This window comes from Corapipo altera, unplaced genomic scaffold (assembly GCF_003945725.1).
Source record: "Corapipo altera isolate COAL_440 unplaced genomic scaffold, ASM394572v1 61411, whole genome shotgun sequence".
Lineage (NCBI taxonomy): Eukaryota > Metazoa > Chordata > Aves > Passeriformes > Pipridae > Corapipo > Corapipo altera.
In genome coordinates this window covers 12349654-12368495 of record NW_020884875.1, presented here as the reverse complement: position 1 = coordinate 12368495, position 18842 = coordinate 12349654, and the positions used below count along the sequence as shown (strand labels likewise).

The window sequence follows — 18842 nt, the reverse complement described above, 5'->3', positions numbered from 1 at the left end:
TATATGTCTTAGTTTACTCAGGTCATCTTTTTAGTAGCAATTATGGTTAAGGAAGCACTTTATCAAATTACAGAAAATTAATTATTCAATTAAATGCTCATCACATCATACTAAACCAGATTGTTTTCCAACCTCAGACAGTTGGAAAAAATATTTTCCCATGCAATTAGCAATTATTACAAACTTACTGCTAGTGTTTCTGCCCAGGGCATAGATTTATAGCTTAGCTTTCTTAATAAAAGCTTTCACCAACTAAACCCTATCAATTCTCGTTCAACTAAACCAGCAACAGACTGAATCAAACCTATCAGTGGACAAAAACTGCAATTACAGCATTTTTTTATCATAAGCAGGTCTGTTAGCAAGAACAAATTTTGGAGCAGTAGCCAGAAATGAACAAATCTAAAGTTTATCCATACTAGTTATCCAAGTGGGTCCACTTCTATACATTACCACACTATTTGAGTCAAAGATACTGTTACATTTCACATGGAATAAAACGCAAAAGAAACACAGCAACGTACCATTCATGTCAAGGTGAATTTTTCAAAGACTACTTTGAAAGACACAATTCATCATGCTCCCAAGAATATTTGTCTAGCACTGACACCTTCTTCAACAAAAACCACACATCTTTATTCTAAAACTTAGATATCTGTAAGATCTGAAGTTTCTGTGAAGAAAAACTCTCATTGGAAGGTTCTGCATCTGTTTTATGTGATGAACACATGAAACATCCTCTCTTAACTTGTAAATCTGCTTTAAAAATGTCAATCTGTACTTCCTCTCACAAGTGCCCAATTATTAATGGTGGCTAATGTCGTACTATAAATATAATAGAAGTACTAGAGTGAAGAAGGGCAGCTGTTCAGCTAACCTATCTCTAAAAAGTGGGGTAAGTTTTTTAATTTTAGCGGCTGATTACTGGAAACAAACATATTGCACTCTCTTCAGACTATACATAATGAAATGAAAAGCTTAAAATTGAAAACTACCAGTTTAGCTCTTTCATGTATAGTGTTCTTGTTCTTTTAGCAAACTGAAACAAACACATGTTTATATCTACCCTAATTTATAAAATGAATATTTATGAAGTTCTTTACAACAGCAATTTATTACAACTTAGGGGGGAAAAAACTAAGCCGTCTCTCTACAGACTTCCATTTTCTTTTCTTCTTGCTTGTCCTGAGCTCCAGATATTCACAGTAGATACTCAAAACCCTCACCTTTTAGAAGTTCATTCTGAAGGTAAATGGCTTGCTTGCAATTTGTATATTAATACAAAGCATCACTACTGCCTTCATTAAAGCAACTGTGCCTTTGAATTAAGTGTTTCTGAAAAAAACCCAACAAACCAACAAACTAGTTTACTTGAAAGTATCTCCACTATGTAAACTGAAGTTTTTGCTCAGTCTTGGTTCAGGTGCTTCCACAACCTGTCTAAACATCTTGTTACAACACAATAATAACAAAGTGTTCTAAAAAACCCCAAACTAATAACCAATAGCATGTTTCCATAAAGATTTTGATATCAGTATACATCATTGCAGTATAACCTAAGCCAAGAAAAAAATCACTGCATCACAGGTATTGCATCTTGTTTAAGTAACCAAACCAAGAAGTTTTACTACATCAGTAATACAGACAAGAAGGAAGATGAAGACTAACCACTGGATTAAAACAACATGGCAAGTCGAAGAAAAGCTGAAGTTTTAAGTTGAAACTCGAGGTTTTGGACCTCTTCCTCTGTAGGCAGTCACCTCTAGTGACAAAAAACACAAAGTTCACACATGGCTGAGTTTAAGCATTCTTAAACTTTATCAAGCGTGACACTTCTCTAAGCATTTTTCAAGATCGTCTGTATGGATCCATGCAGAAGAGCTATCCTGACCAGGCAAATCCTTTCTGGAAAAATGCTAGAATTCACCAGATAAACACTTTGTTGTTAAGAATTTATAAAGAGATTTGAGAAGCTATTAATATAAATTACTACCATGATTAAATCAGTGATGGCCTTGCTGCAAGACTGCCTCAAGTGGGGGTCAAAGCATGCTGGTTTTGACTTATCACGCTGTGACTACATTAGTTAGTCATGTACAAGTCACTCTGTACAACAGTGGTGATGACAATATATGAACAGACACAGTAATAAAGGCAAAGAAAATGCAAGCTCAAAGACCTGTCCCCCTGAAAGTTGAACTTCCAGGTCTACAGAGTATTTTCTTTGTTCTTTTAATAAGAGACCCTAGACCTTCCAACTCCAAAACTGAGTCCCAAAGGTCCACCTCTACAGGACTGCCATGGATCTATTCTTAATCACGCACACAGAATTAATTCTCCATTGGAAGTTTGACTTTAGGAATGAAAGAACTACGAAGTTTTAAGATAAAGAAGAGTGTCTTTAATAAAGACCATCTGGCACTGACAACCACCTACCAAAGTTACTTAGTATGTTGAGATCAATACAACAAGGCTTAAATTTGTCCATATATCAACTTTTTATAATACCCATAATTTCCTCTCATCCATTGAGAACATAGCAGAACTTTTAACTTGAGTTTCAGCTTCTACCCTTTTATAAACCAACTAGCACCTTTGAGATGTTTTTTTTTTCCTAGCTGGATAAAAGCAACTCAACACCATATAATGACTTTCATTGTCCTTCCACAAACCTAGTTCACATGGTCAGTTCTTGACAGTTCATTACTTGAAGTAATCCAGTGAGTATACAATAAATATTCATCCTTTAGTCCTTTATTCCAGAAAAATCAGCCCTTTTGAGCCCCAGGAGTTAATACAGCAAGTAGTCCAACCAGATCCCATATTTTTCATTCAATTAAAGACTACTGTCACAAGACCATACCTGTTCTGGAGGTATGACAATATAATTCTGCACTTGAAACACCCAAAAAACCTAATTTAATTAGTCTGCCTTTCATCAAATAGAGGGGAGAGACGAGTGTCTTACAAAATATCCCTGTAGAATTATCTATCAATTCCTAACCAATGCAATACAAATGATAAAACAAGAGGAGAAACAACTGTGGGTTTCTGCATACAGGAAGGATTCAAGGCTCATATTGACTTAGAATTAGACTGATCTTCGTTGCTGGAAGTACGGTAAGACTACTCAGTGACATCAGCTTTCCAAACTTATGCTTCTACATCAACAAAACATGGACATTCTGTAATAGTGGTAGAATTAACTATGCACAGAAAATCCTTACATTCTCCCCTGGATTCAAACATGCATACCTAATCTGAGTGCCTAAAAGAAAGCTTCATGAAACTCCAACCACCTACAAAGAAACATTACAGCCACGAACAACATCTCATATCACTCATGTCCTGCATGGTACTGAAGGAAGACTTACTGAAATACAACAGGTTAGGATAAAAGTAGTTACTACACCTGTCTCTGGATAGCAAGATCAAGGGAAACTGAACTTACAGTATAGTGAAAGATTGATGAAAAATATTGAAGATTAAGATCCCAACTACATCAAATGAGTTCAACTTACATTAAACCAGTAAGAAACCTGACTTCCCTTCCCTACCAAAGTAATCACAAGCCACACAGTAAAGAGTAAGTTCCACTGACCACAAAGGTAGTTGTCACATATTGTCATCTAAACACTGACTTTAGCAGTTTGGTGTTCTATGCATTTAAATACATGCTAGAAAGCTTATAGTTAGTAAAGACATTACAAGGACACAGAATAAAGATTAACTATCTACCTCAGGAAGAATATTTTAAACATTTACATTTAAGTATAAGCAATTTTCAATTGAAAACTTAAGTTAAAAAAAATATTCAATTTGCTACAAAACTATCAAACCAGAAGCATTCATGCTATGACTCAGAAGTATGAATTCTGAAAAACTAAGAGATAGAATAATCACGGGACAGTTTCGAAAGCATATTTCTACATCCTAGAGACATCATCCAATGGTATTCCTGGACCTTTAAAATTGATGCAATAATAATTTTAATTGCAATTAGAAATAATTAACAGGAATTTACTAGCTTTCAGGGATGCCATCTCAGACTACAGTCAAGCAATGAGACTGTCAAATACCACTCACAAAGTATGAACTTGAACGAAAATGGAACAACTAAAATATCAGATTAACTTTTAAAATTGTGGACACTTCTAATTCTTTCTCAATGTAGTCAAGAAGTTCAAGAACTGAAAACCAAATGCAACAATTCAATTCCAAGTTACCAGATGTAACAAGTGGCAGACAGAAGAGTTAAAAATTACCTGTAAGACGTTCCAGTGTTACATAATTACTAGTCAGAACACGTGCTCGCCAACTTCCCTTTACAAACTGCAATGTATCAAAACATTCCAGCAGAAATGGCAGCATCACTATAACCTCTCACTCCACCACCACAAGTGGAATTCAGGATGCTGAGATGTGCTCTACAGTGTGCTTCCAGATGTTCTTTTATCAACATCCTTGCCAGCACCTTCCTGTCTCTTCCTGGTTGGCATGCTAAGCCTCTTGCTAGTGAACTTGAAAACTTTTTGGAAGTCCTGAGCAGAGGTTAAGTCAGAACTCTTAGAGACTGTTGTTATGTATGATAAATTCCTGATTAAGCAACATCTTGAGCAAGTTTAAAAAGTTTAAGCAGTTTAAAAAACAGTTTTAAAATACATTAGGTGATCTGTTTCAATTTATAGATGACTATGATACCTGTCAGACATATATATGTAAAACTATCCTTTCCTCCATAAGCTTTTTTCCAAAATGCATATGGTTGATGTTATCAATACAGTTGTTTTTTTTTCAAACCAAGTTGTGTTTATTAAAATTCTAGTTGTTAGCTGATTATTACTAAGAAAGAGAATACTTCTTATTTGTCATCTTTAATTCAGTTTGAAAAAAACCCCACATATCTGGTGGAATAAGAATATAAATAGTAAGATTTAACACTATTACTCCAGGAATTTGTGTGCTAGATAGAAGTCCAGCTCTTTTCACCTAAATCACATAACTGGACTGTTCAATGGTACTGCAGAAAAGCTACAGTATGCTTTTTGACAAGCATTAGCCATAATGCATATCCATAATTCTGAAAGCCAAAAAAGAAATTTTTTTTCTTTATCTAAGGCAAATTCATCTTTATGAGATTTTATACTATCATAAAGATTGGAAAAGGTCTCTAATATCATTGAGTCCAACCATCAACCCCCATTCACCATTAAACCATGTCCTCAAGTTCCACCATATCCACAGGTTTTTTTAACACTACCAGGGTCAGTGACTCCACCACTTCCCTGGACACCCTGTTCCAATGTTTTATAACCCTTTCCCTGAAGCCATTTTCCCTGATATCTAATCTAAACCTCTCATGGCACAACTTGAAGCCATTTACTCTCGTCCTGTAACTTGTTATCTGGCAAACTAGACTTGACTAAAACCTCCTTTCAGGTAATTGTAGAGGGCAATAAGGTCCCCCATGAGCCTCCTTTTCTCAGGCTAAACAATCCCAGCTCCCTCAGCCAATCCTCATAAGACTTGTGCTCATTTATATGTAGGCTCTTTATTCTTATCAGTGTATTCTGAACCTTCTTTTACAGCAACACACAAACTTGTTCAGAGCAAGCACATTTTAGAAGAAATTTTCCCTTTGGAAACATTCTACAGAGTCATATTCAGAATGTACAGTCAAACCTTCTCTCTCTAGTGCAAAGACTGTGAAAGATGGCACCTCCTCTGGGAAGTTGGTCTGGGGTCTGGCAAAAAATGTTGCAGCCTTCAGAGGCAAACAGTATCTCTAAAAACCTCTAATGTAAGAAACAAAATGCTGCTCACTGAAGCCACAAATGAGAACCACTTGTTTTCTTATTAGGAACTCCTTGCCCTGCTTCACAGTGTTCCACTGACACCACTCACTGTCATAAGTAGATGACCTAAGAGAATTAGCCATACCCATATTTCCTTTCACCAAATACAAACATATAACACCTCAAAACATGAAATAATGGCAATAATGAAATAGTACTTACTGTAATCACAGCCTTGCTCAGACAGATAGAGCCTCTGCAGCCATACTCAGTTTCATCTTCAGACTTGTAATAACTGAGTGTGTTGCTTTTCAGAACTACCCATCGATCCTGCCACCCATGAATGTAGTTGGTCCACTGTAAAAAAAATTTCCAAAGATCAGCTAATAGAAACATAAAAATAAAAGGAAGTAAAATGGATATTTTTCAGGCTTTTGAGCACCTTCAGAAAAAAGCAACTTATTTTTACAAGTTCTTCCCAACTGAGAACTTTTCTCTACTCAGAGCTCCTAGAATAATTTTACAAACTCCTAAAGGTACAAAAATTCAGTTGTCCCAAAGGGCCAATATAGAGACAGATGTCTTGTCTGCAACAGCATTGCCAAGGCCAGTTACAATAAAGATAATAAACATACTGATAATACAAATTGAGGAAACTGGGGGAGGGAGAAAATCAAACATTAACTACTAAAGAGAATTTAGGTACCTGATATAAAATTGGGAGTTAGGCCAAAAGACTTAAAGGGAACATGAAACAAATTTTATATAAAATGTCATATAAAGTTCTCTTCATAGAAATAAAATCATGCCATTATCTCATGATACAGTAAATAACTATTGTGCCTAGAGGAATCAGGTTTTTATCAATTTAATACTGCTTTAGGTTTTAATTCTAACCACTTTCACAAAGAAGATACTTGCTTATCAGCAGACATTCAATCATGCTTTTGCTGTTCAGATTTTTCTAGGGACTTCACAATCACACATGGAATAAAACCGATTTTTCAGGAACAAATTCTGGATTAATTCTAGAGAGATGTAGTAAGAAGTGACTAAAAGTTCTGAATATTAATCTTATCTTTGCAACATCTTCCCAAGTGCATTTTGTAGAATCATATCGTACTGATAGAAAATCAGGACTATCCTATAATTCTGACAATACACTGGGTTTAGTCTTCAATCACAGTAAAAATATTATAAATTTGATAAAAACAGAACCAAAGCATTGAAAACAATTTTATCATGCAAGCATTACTTTGATTATGATGAGTGTTTGACAAAAAGCTCAGAGAAGTAAGCTCTTATTAGCATTTAAATCCAGCCATTATTCATCATTTTGTAATATAAAAATGAGGAGGGGAGAAAAATCAACCAACTGTCTTATTTCCACATTATACTACACTTATTAGTTAACACATATTCTATAACTACATGTTAACTCTAGTTATCAGACAATGAGGTCTAAAGAAAAAAATTACAGCTGAGAAATTCCTAACGATTTTCAAATGTAGGCAGGACCTTGATTTGCTCTCCAAATATAAAGGCCTTTTTCATCTCTTAATACAACTAATTGCTAAGTTCAGCATTACTTAAAGAAAGCCTCAGCTGTGTCAGTACATAAACTGGTAGCACAAGCTATGGAGGTATATTATTTCCTGCCTTCCTCTTTTCCTATCTGTTACGTTTCCAACTCCTCCTAAGAGGTGAAAGACAGAGCCCAAAGTTGTCTTCAGCAAAAAAGCAAGGGAAAGCACCTTTTCTTTTTTGAAAAAGTTAAGAGAGACAAATATAGCAGTCAATCTTGCATCTGCTGTTGCAATCGAAGCTTGCTGTTGCAATTCAAGTGTGCCATGAATTAAGAGACTCCTTAAAGCATACTTGGGTAAACACAAGGTTTTGGTTGAGAAGTGACCACTGTTTTTCCAAGCACCTAGAAAAACTAGATGTTCAAGAAATACTCTTCCGTGCTGAAGTTCTTTCTTCGTATCCACCTTAAAATCGTTAGCAGGAAACAAAATGGAAAAAAAGCCTAGAGTTTCAAAACATTTCAAAACACCAGCAGGACGTACTTCTAACAAGTTTCTCTTACCAAATTACTCCATTTCCTTCAAAGCTTTTCTCTTTAGTGAAGGGTAGAACCACTGAAACACTAAGTACATAGCGAACTGCAGCTTATTTCTTTGATTTTAGAACTTAAGTTAATAAAAATAGATATTTCCTTAGCAGAAAGTTCAGCGTGCTACCATTTCATTTCAATTAGTTTGTCTCAATTATTACTGAGGTATCAACTAACAAAAGGTAACCTTATCCCTCAAACATACTCATTGCAACAGGTTTCGCCACACTTGACTATTCAGATTAAATTCCTCACAGGAAAGTCAGTGTTCACTACACTCAGCATGTTCATCTAAAAAAGCAAAAAGTTTGCACATACCTAAGCTACAGAATGTCTGAAGCCATGGTTTCACCTTCTATGCCAGAAACAGTACCTGGACTTAATTTTTAATTTGCTAACATAAAAATAAATAAATCTCACAGATTACATCCCTTCTAATGATGGAAGCATCTTACCAAAGAAAACCTTTGCAATGAAAAAAACCCCAAACAAAATAACAAAACTACACCAATCAAAAAATCTCACATTGTAACTGCTGTAACAGCCATCTCATCCTCCCTCTGCCATCCACTGTTAAATAAGATCTTACAAATGCAAGTAGAGATCCTTCTTTTCTCCTAACCATTCTTCTTATCTCTGGAAGGATGGAAGCATATCCATCCATATCCATTTTCAGGATGGAAGTAGTTCAGAGAGTCCCTCACAACAAGCAAAGTGAGACCTGCTTTCTCTGTATCCAGGGCCAGTTTAAGATCTCCATATCCTGTAACTTATGTCTCCTAGGTTGGCTTGTGCCCAGCCTTATCATGAAGGGCAGGGAAAAAAAATGCAAGACGTAGTGCTTTAATTGTAAACATTATTCTGAATATACTTTCCGTAATTAAAAAAAAAAAAGTGGTCAAACTTAGTAATTTAATATTCAACTTGAAAGTACTTCTAAAAATAAGATTTCCCGGTACCACCCGACACATACTTGGATATCACCTTATTTTCAGCGATAAAAGAGGAAAAAAAAATACGGCTATTTTTAAAAGGGGAAACAAGCTGTAGGGCCATTTTCCTTTTCCGCTCCTCCCGTTATCTCTTGCTGCAGGAGTATTTCTTTATTGCCCTGCTTTGATACTCGCACTGAAAGCCGTGCCCGCTCCCGGGGAGCCACCACGGTGCCTGCGGGAGCTCCCGGGGTGCCGCGACACCCAGGCCGGGAGCCCGAGGCGCGGGGAGACGCCCTCTCGGCCCGGCTCCGCGGGGCCCCGCGGCGGACGGGCGGCGAGCTGGGGGCCGGCCGGGACCGCAGCTGTCCCCGGGGAAGGATGGGCTGCTCCGGGCGTGGGGGGCGGCGGGGCCGAGGGAGGGGGCGCGGGCGCCGGCACGGCTCTGCCTGGCAGCGGCTACGCCGTCAGGTGGCGGCTGCCCCGGCCGTGCCAGCGCCGCCCGCGAAGCCGCACAGCCCCCCCCGCACGGCCCCTCGGCCTGACTCCCTGGGGCTGACAGCGAGGAGGGGAGCGGGGATGGGGGAGCGCCGGGCTGCGGGAAGGGGGTAGAGGCGGCTTACCTTGCTGAGCACCCCGCAGAGCTCAATGGGCAACCCGAGCTCGGTCTCAGGGTCCTCCTCGGAGCCGGAGGAATTCCAGCTCTGGTTGTCCGACATGGAGCCCGGAGCCGCAGCCACCGCCGAGCTGGGAAAGAGCCGGAGCGGCCCCCGCCCACAGCAGCCTCCTCCTCCTCCTGCCGAAGGGACGGGAGCGCCGGGCTCTACCTGAGCGGGTGCCGCCGTCGAGCGCCGCCCACCCCTGCCAGCGACCGGCCGGCGACCAGGCTCGCAGCCCCAGGCTCCCCTCAGCGAGGCCCCGCAGACCCCGCCCGCGGCCAGAGCAACAACACCGGGGCGCTGAGGGGAGGAGGGGCGAGCGCGCGCCCGCTCAGCGCGCCGCCGCCATTTTAGGGGAGGCGGGCGCTCCAAGCCACCGCTCCCCAGCCCCGCCCCGCCGGCCGCGCCGCGCGGCGCCCCACGGGACATGTAGTCCAGCCCCGCGGAGCTGTAAGCGAGGCGCTGCTTCCCTTCGATAGTGCCACAGGGCATGCTGGGAGGTGTAGTCTCAGCCCTGCCGGCGGACTGCCGCCATCTTGATTTCGTCGTTCCCCTGACGGCGTCGGCAGGTCTCGCCTCAGCGCCCCCGGTGAGGGGAACTCCGTTCCCAAGGGCGGCGGTGCTGCTCGGGGGATGTTTGCTTTGTCTCTTGCTTTATCCTTTGCTTTATCTTTTGCCAGGCGAAGCGTCTCTCTGGCTCTGCTTGCTTTCTAGGGTGAGGAGATGCAGCCTCGCCTTCCTCGCCTCGAACTGGCGGGATTCGGGGAGGTGAGGGGGTGTGAACTTCAAACTTTTCCCTAATCAAAGATGGTGGAGGCGGCGGGAAGGGGCGGGAAGTGCTGCCGGCTCCGGTGAATCGTGACGGGAGGGCGGGTCCGTCCCGGTTCCGCTTCGCCGGTGATGCCCCAGGGCGTGGGATGGGCAGAGCTGGTACTCTGATGGGTCGGCGTTCGGCACCAGCTGCGAGGTACTGCGGGTGTCCCGGCATCCATTTATCAAACTCCTTTCGCAGTTGAGGGAGCAAAACGCTGATTTCTTTCTTCAGACTTAAGTCTGACACACCTATATTCGTCCATATTTATGGATAGAGGAATATTTGCAGAGAGGGGGAAAAAACCCAACCCCACCGTTGAACCTGTCACTTCAAGATTTATGGGCAGGTGTAGTGGTTTGGGAAGGACTTACGGTTCGTACTAACTCATCTCCTTTCTCGTGATTTCTTGGGCGGGGGGGAAGTGCATTAAATATGCTGGTTGAGGAAATTTCAGTTTGGGAATTTATGCTTCTGGTTGTATCGCAAGAACAGTGCTGTAGTATTCTTTCCTCTCTCTTCATCCTTGTGACTAGTCCTTGTGAAATTTTCCCATGTTCGGTGGTTTGACAGTTTATGTGAGGATTTAATATTTTTTTGAAAGAGAATTTGTATACATTTATGTGCATTTATATGCATTCTCAATATGTAGAGGCTAAAAGTTAAACAATATTCATGCCTGTGTTAAGTCTCAGGTATAAAGATATTTACAATAAATGCAGCACTGAGTGATTCATGAAGAAGCATCATTGTCCTAAACAATTAGAAATAAAGGACAGCCACAGACATCTTAATGTTTGTCTAATCACTGCAATGCACAGAAAAAAACTATTACAGGAGTCTACTGTGGGTGCTACTTTAGACAATTTTCTAAAACATAAATCACTGTCATAAACCTATGTTCTTTGATTAACCACTTGTTTGGAAAGAAACCAAGCCTGACTTTTAATTCTTAGTGTCAGTTGCAATGTACTGTATTTGTCAAGCAAGCAGAGTGGCTGGGTTTTGTAAATTTTGGTATGTATGAGAATAATTTATAGTTTTTCTCTGCATACATTGTTGAAATTAACTGGTATCGCCTGTAAAGCCAATTGTGTTAACCCGTTAAACTCTGAATGAGCTTCTTTATCCTGATCCAGAGCAGGAGGAGAAGAGACATGTCTGAGCAAGTCCTTTTAGCAGTGACAGTGATGTTTACATAGCCATTCCCTGTTATGCTTTCAGTCTGTGACTTTTCACTTAGTTACAGAAATAGCTTGCCTTTTTTTTTCTTTTCCTCCCCCTCCAGGGCACTGATTGACTCAATCAGGTATTAAAAAATAAAAATGCCTAGGGAGATATTTTTTCAGGTTGTTCAACAAACATATTCATCCTTTATAGAGAGAATATTTGTTTTGATTATTGAGTCTGGTTAGCATTTTATAACCAAGCTTTAAATGAAAAAATACTGGATGCTAAAAGGTTTGCCTTTTCAGCTTTTCATATAATGCACTCTCTGTGCTAGCTAGTAGATTTTTTTTACATCTGCCACATACTCCTAATACATCTTATTTTTTCCCACGGTGTCACCAGTTTATGTCCTTCCAAAAGCTGTATTGCGATTGTGAATACCTTGTGTAAATCACCTCTTTTTTCTAAATGTTCCAACTGTCTTTTTAAAATATAACGTGCTGTCTGTTACTCTTAATGAGATCAGTCCATATGTATATTAGCAAGCATGTGGTGCAGTGGGCGTAGATACGTAAAGGAAAGATTTAGTGCTGAGGACTGGAAGTTCTCATAAATGCTTCGAGAGGTTTTTTTTTCTACTACAGTACTCTGATCCCAGGGAGGGCACATACGTTAACAATTGTCATGTGGCAGGTGTGCTCTGGAAGCACAGTCTTCCAGTTAAGTATAGTTTGAAAGGAATTTGGTTTACCTCCCCCAAGACCAATCTGGGATGCAAACTAAAGCACGGGAAGTGGAGAAGATCAAACTGATGTGCTGGTGCACTCACTCCCCTCTACCCCCTTCTATGCCTTTTCTACTGAACCTGTATTTTGTGTTTCATTGCTGTGTGTATTCTTTCATTGGAAGTCACCTCATCCCCAGTCTGTACCCTTTTGAGTGTCTTGAGAAGTTTACAAATTATTGTTTTAAGTGGAAATAGTCATCACCTTTGTCAGAACAGCACAACAGATAGCGTTGTTCTATATTGCTGACACATTACGTATAATACAAAATGGGGGAGTGAGTTTGACTTCTAGGGATGTCAGTCATAATAAGCAGTGTAAAGTGGGTAACTTTATAAATATCTTTATATTTTTCTTCTCCCTATTTGTATATCTTTTTTCCACTATCATACCTTCTGGTTTAGGGTGTTCATTGTAAGTTTTTTAAAGTCACCCCTAGTATATGAACACTTCCTAGTATGTTCATGAACGTGATCATGTTTATTCTGAAATTTGAGACTATTTTTCTTAAGAGGATCCTTTAAGGAGCTTTGTTATGCAGCAGCATATTGCCTAATAGTATAGGCTCAGAAATATTAATGATTCAGACAATTTCTTCTAAAGCAATTGTGGTCTCTGTGAGTCACTGAATTAAGGTTTTTCTTCTAAGTAAAAAAAATAAAAATAAATAATGTATGAATATGTTGGCACTAAACACATCTGTAGAAGCCATGTTGCAGATAACTACATCACCTATGATGTAGTTTTTACTGATGAATGTTGTTATTAAGTGTTCAGTTCCTTCATTATTTTCTTTATGGATTAAATTGCTAAAGCCTTTGTTTTCAGTAATCAGGAAGTGCTAGGAAAACTTAGTTAGAAACTTGAAATAAATCTTTCAGTTGAAAAGGTCTTCAGTTGAAAATGCGGAGCAGAGACAGAAGAAGATATGATGATTCTTTGTCCTTGAGATAAACTTTGACATTTTAAAGACATGACGGTTTTTTGACAGAGAAACTGAAAGCAGAATTTAGAAAAGAATTGCACTACATCCTGCCTGCAGAAAATTGATAGGAGATGAGTATTCTACTTCTTTTGCTCTTCACATAAGTGAAGAATTATTTGAGCAGTTTGATGAATGGAATAAAATACATATTTCGGTATTTAATTTTGGGCATTGTCAGAAGCTGTCTCTATTATCTGTTTACTTGCAGTGTGAATTATTTGCTTTTCAAAAGGATGGATTTGACTAATTTGCTGTATCCTAAAGTCAATGAGTATAGAAAAGACATAATTCTAAGGCCTCGTTTTCTTCAGGACTAAGTCTAAGTGCTTGTATGGGATCTTTGTTTTTGCAAAATGCTGAGTCAGCTGCTACTTGAAAAATAGTGCCATTTTCACTTCCATGAATTATGTTCCAGTTTTCTGTTCCATATTAATTTTTCATGTACCTTGGCTGATTACAGTTGTAAAAATACTTACATCTTTATCGGAAGATTCTGTTTTCTGAAAGCCCAGATTTTATTATATATTGAGAGAGAGAGAACAGTGAAAACAGTAACAGTGTTGAATGCACTAGTAGGGAACCTAGGTTGTTAACACAATGTATATTAAATACTGACAATACCGTTGTGGAGTTCCTTTTACCATTTCCCTTTTTTTTTGAATTGCTACAGGATTAAAATGGATGGAAGACTTCTCAGGGCTATTCTGAAAGCAGGGCTCTTGTAAATATCAACCCCTCTGTGGCTGAAAGGAATTGTGTAGATAGTTCAGAAGGACAGTCTGATGTACTTGGCTGCACATGTCTTTGTTGGTGGTTTACCTTGCTGAGGAGAGACTTCAAAGCAACTGATACTTAAATCATTATCAGAGGAACAAGTTTTTACAAGGAAATGAGAGCTAAACTGTTTGCTAAATTTGATCAAACCAGAGTGTTTCCTTGCCAAATGAATACTCAGAACAGACAGGTGCACTTCTTTTTGGAAAGTATGCAATATGCATACATTATGTACATAAGTATTCTCTCAGGTACATGATGTAAATCTTGGGGTTGTCCTATGCAGACTCAGGAGTTGGACTTTGATGATCCCATGGGTCCCATTCAACTCAGGATGTTCTGTGATTAATATAATTATTTTGGGATAAAATCTTTATCCAAGTAATGGATAAATCAAGCACCATTAAATAAAATGTTCTATGGAGTTTGTAGCATAACCTTTTAAATATCAGAAATGTTAAAAACATTCTGGTGGGGTTAAATTTCCCTAGTTTGCTGAATTTATGTTTGTTATTGTCTTAGAAATTAAAGAAATAAAGCAATTTGTGTGAAACCTATTGTTCAAAGGCCCTGACTATTAGGACATGATTTTCTTTACTGAGGTGGGTTAGATGGGTTTTATTCTTTACTGATGCATGTGTTGCTTACACAGACTGGATGAAGATACTTCTGTGCAGCAAGTGGCATAAGAAGTGTAGCTTCGTGGCCACCAGTTCAATCTAAATTAGCAGTTGGAGTAAACCGCAGGTATTTTCCAATAAGATTGTTGATTTAGATGAGTTCTGGTCTTATTGGGAAGGTCTCATATAGTCTCTCGTATTGTAGCGTTGTTTGAGTAGCACCCAGAGATTTTGTTTTGAGGTGGTTTCCAGCTGCAATCATTTCCAGTGCAAAGGAGACATTTGGAAGGTTGGGAGTGAGAGTTACTCTTGAATCTGTCTCCTCAACTTGTTTGTTCTGCATTTCACTCTTCTATTCTTTATTCTTCAAGAACTGTATAATGTTTGGCAAAAATTAGTGAAGCAGATAAATTATTTAATGCTTACTTGTGAAGTAGGGTCTTTGGTATAAGTGAATTTAATTTCTGTCCCCGAATGGATGAAGTCCTAGCTTTGTTAATTGTTTATTGTGCTTTCAGTGCTTTTACAGAACTATTAACACCTTGACCTTGTCATTGAAATTATGGTTAATATTGATTTTATTCTGAAGTAGCCTATGTAATTAAGGATTCTGGAAGGTATTCCTTTATTCGTTCTCTACATTTGTACCTCAAGTACAAATACAAGCCATTTCCTTCATGCTGGTTCAGTCAACTGTTCAAAAATGTGCTCAATTTGAATAAAGGTAGAGGCACATGAAATTAAATTGTTGCTCTGACTCTATTGCTGTTTCAGTCTCTTGATACTTTCAAAATACAATCAAAAATTGATACAAATATGTAGCCCTGTCTGGCTAGTACAGTTGAGTTCTGTGCCTGCTTCTAGAACAGCTTGGTTGGGATTTTATTAGTGATCTTTTTCCACTTGTAAGCATCCCAAGTTGCTAATAAATGTTTCTACTCAGTAGTGGTGTTCTGTGATTCCTTCTCTTTTTTCCCCCCTCATTTTACATTAATGCTGGCACTCACTGCCAAAATCTTTCTCTGTACCTTCCTGTAGCAATTGGAAAGTTACCTCATCCACCCTATTTCCTCTCATTCCCAAATCACAGGAATAATAGGATAGTATTTTACTGTAGACTGCTTTCACAGACTTCTCTAGTTTCACAGACTTCTCTAGTTTCACATCTGCTTACTCAGCGTGATGCTTAAAGAGATGTAGTGTGTTCTATCAGAGGAAACAGCTCAGTCTTGCAATAACTTCTTGAAGGACAGCATGCCAAAAATTTGTCACTCTGCCTAGACTGAGTTAGTGTTTCGTTAGACTCTAAACCTTTACCCACTTTTCCCAAGTTGTTTTAGCAAAACAAGTTTATAACATTGTGTCATCACAAATTAAATGTTTTCTCTAGGTTAATTGAAATAGTTGCTACTTGTCCTCACCACTGTCCACACTGATATTTTGTTCACATTTTGTATAGTTTCAAGCTATGCCACTTCTGTATTACCTTTAGATATTTCTATTTTCAGTTTGTCTGTGGCAGATGACCACTGTTTTTTATTTGTCAGTACTGTATCTGTTGTTTTATTGTAGCTATTGTGATTCACTTCAATATGTTAAATATTTTATGTATTTTTTTCAGACCTATTAATCTGAAACCAAGGTAATATTCATGTTCTATTCATGTTAAGCAGATAGAAATTGTATCAGTTGTTACGCAAGTTTTCTCTTCTATACACCTTTAATCTTGGCTGGAGAACTAATGTCATGTCCTGAAATAAATATTTCTTCTTAACTTCAGCTAAGGTACTATTTGATATTTGGACATTTGCTCATCTCTTACTAACAGTGTATTTTGTTGCACACAAAAAGCTAAAAAGATTAAATACGTGAGACCACCATTTATGAGACTTTTAAAAGACAATTATTTTTTCCATCATGGTTTTGTTTTATTGTCGAATAAGTAACAATGTGCTAGAGAAGACTTTTGACTGACATAAATTAGTGTTTAAAGCTTCTGCTATAAAACTGGGCCTTTGTGAGTGATCTGAATGAGAAAGGGGAAAAATTTGTGTATATTAAGAGAAAGACACTTTCAGGAATAAGGAAGAGCTGAAATACGTTGCAAAGACTGGAATAGGAAATGAAAGCAATCTTGTGTTCATTCTAGCTTCTTGAAGGGAAAGAGTGATAAAAGAATGAGGAGGAATAGTGGAGGCACATTTACCTTGAAGAAAATATTTATGGGGAATTGTACCTGTTGCTTACAGAGATTGCCAGTAACCATGAAATTGTTGGGAACTAGCTGATATGGGCGTGCTTATGAACACGAGCTGAAACTTGAAATGTTGTGTGGGATGCAGTGGTTTTCCTTTGACTGAAGTCTAGCAAACTGCTCTGGTAAATGTGAATGTTAACTGTAAGAGGTTGCCCTACTGCCAGTGAAAAATTTATGAAAATATTCATCGTCATGGTATTTGACAGATACGCATCAGAGCTATGAAGCTGCTGTTATAGAAGTTCAAGTGCTACTAGAGGGTCAGGAAAATAGTTCTGGTCTCTACAACTTCTGTTCTTTGAAATACAACACACTGGAGATAAACACAGCATTACATACCTGATCTTGCATTTTCAGAAGACATCAGAGATAATAATCTGAATTAATAATATATGACTAAAATTTGGATATTTTTGTTGGAACCTTTTTGTAAATATGGCTTTCTTAACTATCTTGACTTCAGTTGTCTAGTATGTTTCTGTAGAAGATCTTCAGGAAAATATGAGCAATAATTTTTAAGTCATCTATGTGGTTCTTTAGTAGCAGAAATTAATTTCTAAACACAAAAATACATAATGACCTTCTTAAGTTTGGTTGCTCATGAGGCCCACTGAAGTCCTGGAGTGGAAAAGTGGCATTTAAAGAAAGAAGTCACACTCTTAGATTTGTGTGATTTGTGGTTATTTAATAGAGCAGCTGTGTTTGCCTGAAAAGGTGTGGCTTCTCCAAGTGGGGAGGGCTCCAGTCGCAGGGAGCAGCTTGAAGAGGAAGTTGAAGAGTCAGTGTTCTTTCTGCATGACAGGAGAACTGAAGTGGATTATGAATCAGTGACTTGGGGTAGAAAGAAATTATTTCTGTATGCTTTTCCAGTAATAAATATATTTTAAGTTCATTATACCATTATCACACTTGGATTTTTTATCAGGGCCTGTTGTGATATGGCAAGGAGAAATGGTTTTAAACTGAGGAGGATTGGTTTTGATCAGATACAAGAAAAGTGGTTTTTTTACAGTGAAGATGGTGAAACACTCTGGAACAGGTTGTCCAGAGAGGTGGTGGATGCCCTACACTTGGAAACATTCAGTGTCAGATTGGATGAGACTTTGAGCAACTTGATCTGGTTAAAGATGTCCCTGCTTGTTGCAGGGCCTTGGACTTGATGACCTCTAAAAGGTCCCTTCCAACTCAAACTGTTCTATAATTCTGCTTGTTTAAATCTGGTGAAAACAAGACCACAGGTTCATTCAATAGAAGATGAAATTCACTTTCTTTATTTTTTTGAGATCAATTTAAAAAGTAGACAGTTTTCCAAATAATTAAAGCCTATTGATGGATTCAGCTATTTACTTTCGTAAAGAAAAAGGGAAGGTGTCAGAAGTTCACACGTCAGAAGTACCTGCATGTATGAGAAATTGCTCGTGGAAGTAATTGAGTAGTAAAGGCTTGGTAAGTTCTACCAGTTGGATACCATGGCTCTACACATTGATGGGAAAAAAAGAATATATGACTTTTACCCTGAATTAAACAATAGGGTTTTATTCAAAACTTTTAACTTAAGCCATCTGTTTCTAAAAGATAAGCTTTAACACAAACAAGAGTTTTGAATTTGAGCTAGAAATTACTGGGAAAGATTCTATGGCTTTTCTCAAGCATGAATGAGGACTAAATAAGCAGTGGTCTTCTGTGACTTAAAAATAATTCAGCTTCTTTTCTTTTAACATAATAATCTAGTGAATAGTATTTCGTGCTTAAAACAGTGTTGTTTCATCTGATAGGCATAAATAGCACGTGCCTATGTAAGGTGTACTAGTCTTTACCTGAAGTTGGTGGTGCTCCATTATTTCTGTTAGGAAGCTTTTAAAAGACTGTGTTTATAAGTTAATAAAAGAATAGAGGCTTACTGTTCTCCAAACATTCACGCTTTATGGTGGTGAGTGT

The 18842-nt window shown here is 38.5% G+C and overlaps 2 protein-coding genes across 9 annotated transcripts in view; one reads left to right on the top strand and one right to left on the bottom strand.

The window, feature by feature from the left end:
• The window catches only part of COL4A3BP (collagen type IV alpha 3 binding protein), a 79073-nt gene extending 69347 nt beyond the window's left edge, over positions 1 to 9726 (bottom strand). The window contains exons 1-2 of one of the 2 annotated variants that reach the window (XM_027634649.1): positions 9467 to 9726; positions 6018 to 6152 (exon numbers count right to left, since the gene is read on the bottom strand). In XM_027634649.1, coding sequence (XP_027490450.1) covers positions 6018 to 6152; positions 9467 to 9562 — 231 coding nt within the window. In that variant the 5' untranslated portion in view covers positions 9563 to 9726. The remainder of the gene's footprint in view (positions 1 to 6017; positions 6153 to 9466) is intronic. The other variant, XM_027634650.1, reaches the window with a different exon arrangement.
• A 157-nt stretch (positions 9727 to 9883) lies between these two features.
• Positions 9884 to 18842, top strand: part of POLK (DNA polymerase kappa) — a 33402-nt gene continuing 24443 nt past the window's right edge. For 2 of the 7 annotated variants that reach the window (XM_027634811.1, XM_027634805.1), the window contains exon 1: positions 9885 to 10270. The gene's annotated coding sequence lies outside the window, so the exon portion shown is untranslated. The other 5 variants (XM_027634810.1, XM_027634806.1, XM_027634807.1 and 2 more) reach the window with 5 other exon arrangements.